Genomic DNA, 5,610 nt, shown 5'->3' with positions numbered 1-5,610 from the left:
CAGCAGCCAGTCCAATCCTTCGGGTACAGCGGTTGAAGAAGGCTTTCATGAACATTCTGATCTAGATTGTATGAACATGAGCAGAGAAGGAAGGAGAAACAAATACTCCTACCAAAACAGCCGGCAGAATTTGGAAGCTGATGGCAATCTCCAGCAGTCTGAAGAATGTTCTGTAGAAAGGAATGCCAAAGAACCATGGTGCTGTGAAGAAGGGAACCAGACAGAGAAAACTGTGCCCAGAGAGGTGAGGGTGTGGTCACTGTGAAGCATCTCTGTTCACAGGTATTACTTGTGCTTGTTTCTGCCACTTGCTAGAGGTGCAGAGTTGAGGTACAAGTGATGGGGATGCTTGTCCTATAGTTTTTTCTTGTCACTGAATAGCCAGAATCTCGTCTCTTACAGTCCTCCTTCATCCCAATATATGCATCTTTCCATCTCACATGTTTCTTCCTAAAGACCAGCTGGTCAACTTGGTTGTTTTGGGATTGTAAACACCTGTTTATAGTCTCTGATCTACATGACGAGGGAAAGCATTAAACTGGATTTTACTCTGTGCAGTGTTGCAGGGCCCTGTGATTTCAGGCTTTTTGTGCCTTTTTATGTCTGAAGTGTATAAGAATATTCACAGAGCAATGGTGTGGGAGCAGTGTCCAAGGCATCCCACATAATGCATGATCTTGAAGCAGTCCTGTTCTGGTCTGCATCCAAAATGATGTGTGCCACAAAGACAAATTCTTAATAGAGTGGAGCAGTGTGAATAATTGTGAATTACTGTCTCTTGTCTGTTTGCAGACCTCAGAGGACAGCTTCTGGTCATTGAAGGTGAATGAGCAAAGGTAAAAAGACTCTGTGTTTAAGTATGGGTGTGCTGGTAGTTAACTGAGGAGCACTTCTGGGAAGTGGCTAAGGAGCCGTGTCCCTAGGAAGATTTAGGTTTAGGACTTAGCCTGCATTAATCTGCTGTGGTTGGCTGAGGGGCTGCATCCACTTCTTTTCAAAGGGTTGTCATTTAGAATGGAGCATGACCTGAAATATAATTTCTGTATCTTTTCAATGTTATCTTCTAAATTCAGCCTTGGTTGTTGCTAGAAATGAAGAAGTGTTGGTATCATCAGTGCTACTCTTCAATGCAGCAAATTCTGATGTGCTCACTGCACAGTTAGAGAAGATCAAGAGCTAGACTTATCCATGAGATGGAATTCAAATTTGTGAATGAGGTTGCTACCTGTTTAGCAACAGTCATTCCTTAATTTGGTGTGAGATTGCATGTTTTCCATTCTTTAAAGAGTATGATTTGAAATAACCTCTTTACAACTTGATGGCTGAACTCTGATTGCCACCTCCTGGCTGGTTTAACTTTCCTTTCTGTTAACAGGAACTCACCTCTGTTTTTCATTTTTAAGTTCCTGGCACTTGTGTGACAAACAAATCCTAGCAAGGTGTTTCCAAGCCTGGAGGAGACATATCCTTTGGAAGAGGGCAGCCACGCAGCTTTACAGACACCAGCTGCTTCAGAAGAGCTTTGGTGCTCTGCAGTGGATTGTGCACCAAAGGAGGACACAATTGGAGGTGGCCCAGCAGAGACATGCTTCAACTCTGCTAGCTGCCAGCTTCCAGAAGGTGAGCACTGGCTAGGGACAGTGGTGCCATGAACTTTCTGCTGTGCAGTCAGAGAAGGCACAAATCCTGTTTGGATAGGGAGGAGGAAGGGGTACACTGTGAAATTCTGTGATGTAGTCCCCAGTACCAATACTCTGTCTGTAGTTTGTTCTAACCATGTGGTTTCTTCTTCAGTGGAAGAAAGCTATGGCAAAACAGTGCAAGAAGGAAGCTCTGCAGCCTGAGCCTTACTCCTATACCCAAAGTTCATCAGCGGGGATTTTTGGAGTAGGAAGATTAGCCACTATGACAACCTCAGCTCAGCATCAGCTTGCAACAGGATACTCAAAGGAAGCAGAGCAGGCTCATAGGTAAGCAGAGATTATTCTTCTTCTGTTATCTTGGACAAAGGGAGGGTTACAAACACAGGGAAATTTTTTCTCAAATGATGGCAGACTTGTTTCCATGTCCTTGGATCTATTGCTGTGGGTAAACACTGCAAGAATTAGCAGTTTAATGTTAATAACTAAACAGTCCTATTTCAGAGCTTCTGTGCACCAGTGTTTGCAGTCTGAGTGTCTGACAGAAATACTCCTGTACTAATTCTTTGCTTCAGCTATCACCTGCATATGTGATAAAGGGATAAATGAGGTTGGAGTGAGGCAATACTACAGGCTCTAGCAGTAGTTTGGCAGTAGAGGTGTCAAAAGAAAAGCGTTTTGTTGAGGCTTCTAATTCTGGAGGCAGAAGAACAAGTTGAGACAAAAAGAAAGAGGAAAGCCCTGGATTCTGTCCTGTGAGTGCCTCTTTGGACAGCTGGATGTTGAGGCATGTTTGTGGCTCTTTCAGGATGGAGGGAAAACTGTGGACACAGCTTCGTCGTACGCAGAGAGGAGATGAGTTCTGCTGGAGAGTTGAAGCAATCAGAGACATGAGACAGCTGGCTGGTAAGCACACATTCCATAGTCTTGGAGGTATTCAGTGTTTCACCAGTTTTTGTGGTTTGTGTCTAGTTGTTGTTTTGAGCTCTTTCAGAATGTGATCCTGCAAGTAGCTGGACCAGTATGTGTGATGGGGGAGGATGGCCAGTCACCATGTCATACAAGTTTTGCCTCATTCCTTGTATGAATTCAGCTGCAGCATGTGTTGCTCCAGCAATGTGAGCTGCCTTCCTTAAGTGTCCTTCCTCTGGCAGCTTGGATTTAAGCCAGGGAATGTTTGCTGTGTGACACGAAGTTGTTTGAAGTTCTGCTATTTCTCTTCCTGTCAATCTCTTCCTGCCCTGCGACACAGCAGCTTTCAGACTGTGGCGCCTGCAGAAGGAGCTGCTGAGCAAAGAGGAAGCCAGGCTTTTGGAAGCTTGTGCTCTGCTGGAAAAGAAGAAGCTACGAAACATTTTCTGGATGTGGCATTCCAAAACCTTGGAAATGAAAGGGATTCTAACACTGACAACTCAAATCCAAAGAAACATGGTCTCCCGGTGAGTTGATGAGATCTGGTTTTCATGTGAAAAATCTGTTCTCTGTGAAAGTCCATGGAATAACAGAGCCAACCCAGACAGTAATAATTGTTCCATCTTAAAGCCATCTATCCTTTTGTTTTAGGAGTTAATAAAGATGAAGGTAGGGGTAGGAATATAAAAAGGAACTGCTGTGGCCAGAGATGTTATGACTTGCTTCCTGTGCATTGCCAAAACTTTTTTTGTCCTGACTTTTGATGTTCTGAAAGACCAAACCCAAAAGCAGCCACTATGTTGCTGTGCTCTAAGCACAACACTGTTTTTTTTACTGAAATAAACAAATAGAAGCTCAGGGAACAGCTTGTGTCTGTCTTTCCTGAACTAAACCTAGTCTCAGCAAGACACATAAGCTTGTATAAATGTTTTTCAACATTTTCCTTTGGTATTCTCAGGTGCTTCAGCACATGGAAGGAGACTGTTAAGCAGAAGGCACTTGACAGGTGCAACCTGGCCCATCTCAGAGCAGTATCTCTGAGGAAGCACTTCCAGCAGTGGGTTGAGATGCTGCGGGTCAGAGGAGGTGATAAGCAGGCAGTGGTGAACCTCTTCCTCCTACGAAGGAGGCAGCATTATGGTGAGCAGTTTGGGGTCTGTGCAGAATCTAAGCTTTAGACGTGCTTAGGTTCCTTCCTTTTCTTGTACACTGAAGACAGAGGGGCTCAGATGATACAGGGTATGAGCAAACCAGAGTGGGCAGAGGACTGGTTCTGGGTGTGTCAGTGAAGCTACAGGGAGGTTTGTTGCTCTGCATCATAAAGCAAACATAAACTCTTAAACCTTGCTGAAAAGAAGCAATTTGAGGGTTGGGCTGGGCTGAGTTGGAATGCCTTGAGACAATCTCTTGTTCCTTTATGTAACTGGTTAAGGAGCAGTTATGAGCTCAGTAGGTGACAAGACTGTGACAAAGAGGCATGAAGGTGAGCCATCATGGACTGGAGAGAGACAGTTTCTGGAGAAAACAGTCTATTCTTTTGATGACTTCTGCCAAAAACTGAAGCTGCAGAGAGTATATCTGCTGTGGAAAACAAGGCTGTGTGAGCATCACAAGGCTGAGTGAGTGCCGAAGAGCCAGTCCCTGGAGCCCTGCCCCCATTAGTAGTGTCCACTTGATTTTCTGAACCTTTTTTCTAGAGCCCTTTCTACCCTATCTATTGTCCATTATGTCTGTGCTAGTCACCCCCTCTGGTGTTCTTCTTTCACTTTACTGTCTCAGTATCTTCTGTCTCAGTTCTTTCTCTCAGACTTTGGAGCAGTGTAAACTCAAAAAAACTCTGAAATTATGGCACCAAAAGTATCTCATGCTGAAGACAATTGAACAAAGTTCTAAGCACTTGCATAGAGCTGTCTATGAGGAACCTCTTGCCATGCAGTTTTCTGAGGACCTCTCAACATCATCCGGCTTTGACAGCAGTGCACCAGCTACTCTGACCTCTCAAAGCTCATTGGAAAAGGTGAGACGGTCTTGGTAAACCTAGACTGCTCTGAGGTATTAAATTGCTGGGATTTTTCAGGGGAAAATGGCTTCTTCAACATGGTGTTGCCATCAGCAAACTGTGCTTAAAATTTAGTGCTGAATCTGTGGGGTCTTCAAGCTGAAATGAAATCTAAAGGTGTAAAGTCAATGGTCTCTGTGCCTTTTCTAGTTCTTCAGTTAGAGATGTGGGAAGCTGAGCTAGTGAGTTTCCCTTGTACAGTTGCTTCTGTTTGTGGCTGCAAGGTGGAAGGGATGAGATACAAAGAGCTTCCTCACTGAGACAGTGCATATGCTCATTTCCTCTTTTCTCAATATAGAAATATATGTGTTTCTGGATTCGGTATGGAAATTATTAGTATGGAAATAACTTTCCCATCACTTAGATATTTGCTCTCCAGTGGTGTCATGGCTAGCCTGCAATTCCTTTGGATGCATTTTGGATTTGCCTGAATCCTTGATAAAGAAAAAGAGTAAATGGCATGGTCAGAGCTGTTAGCTGGGTTCTTCCACTGTGAGGACACTCACCTCACAGCATGTTCCTCCCTTCATACCTGCAGGAATGCAGTCTTAGTGACAGCAGCCAGCACGGCTTCTCCTCCCTTCTGACTGCTGAGGATGTCACACATATCTCGTGTCACAGTTCTTCCCTTCAACTCCACCATTGCATGGAACTGCCAGCTGAGCTGGGTGGGGAGCTGTGCTTGCAGACCTCCTTCCCTGGATCTGGGTGAGTTGGAGACTGGTTTTATGGGATGCTCGTAGGAGTGACCCCTTGTTTGAACTGGCTGAATTCCTTCCTTCTGGATAATTTCTCATGTCATGTCACACCACCCTTCCAGGGGACTTTATTTCCTTCCTTCCTTCCTTCCTTCCTTCCTTCCTTCCTTCCTTCCTTCCTTCCTTCCTTCCTTCCTTCCTTCCTTCCTTCCTTCCTTCCTTCCTTCCTTCCTTCCTTCCTTCCTTCCTTCCTTCCTTCCTTCCTTCCTTCCTTCCTTCCTTCCTTCCTTCCTTCCTTCCT

The 5,610-nt window shown here is 44.7% G+C and overlaps 1 protein-coding gene across 1 annotated transcript in view; it reads left to right on the top strand.

Annotated features, from left to right (window-relative positions):
- Positions 1-763: 763 nt before the first annotated feature.
- Positions 764-5,610, top strand: part of CUNH1orf167 (chromosome unknown C1orf167 homolog) — a 13,676-nt gene continuing 8,829 nt past the window's right edge. Inside the window, exons 1-8 of the mRNA XM_041476721.1 lie at positions 764-836; positions 1,404-1,620; positions 1,795-1,970; positions 2,449-2,546; positions 2,896-3,079; positions 3,511-4,171; positions 4,347-4,569; positions 5,150-5,319. Of these exons, the coding sequence (XP_041332655.1) occupies positions 3,993-4,171; positions 4,347-4,569; positions 5,150-5,319 (572 nt within the window). The 5' untranslated portion in view covers positions 764-836; positions 1,404-1,620; positions 1,795-1,970; ... (1 more) ...; positions 2,896-3,079; positions 3,511-3,992. The remainder of the gene's footprint in view (positions 837-1,403; positions 1,621-1,794; positions 1,971-2,448; positions 2,547-2,895; positions 3,080-3,510; positions 4,172-4,346; positions 4,570-5,149; positions 5,320-5,610) is intronic.

The sequence above is a fragment of the Pyrgilauda ruficollis genome, unplaced genomic scaffold (genome assembly GCF_017590135.1).
Source record: "Pyrgilauda ruficollis isolate IOZ18807 unplaced genomic scaffold, ASM1759013v1 scaffold39, whole genome shotgun sequence".
Taxonomy (NCBI): domain Eukaryota; kingdom Metazoa; phylum Chordata; class Aves; order Passeriformes; family Passeridae; genus Pyrgilauda; species Pyrgilauda ruficollis.
Note: the sequence above shows the minus strand (reverse complement) of the source record. Positions and strands in the feature narration are given on the sequence as shown.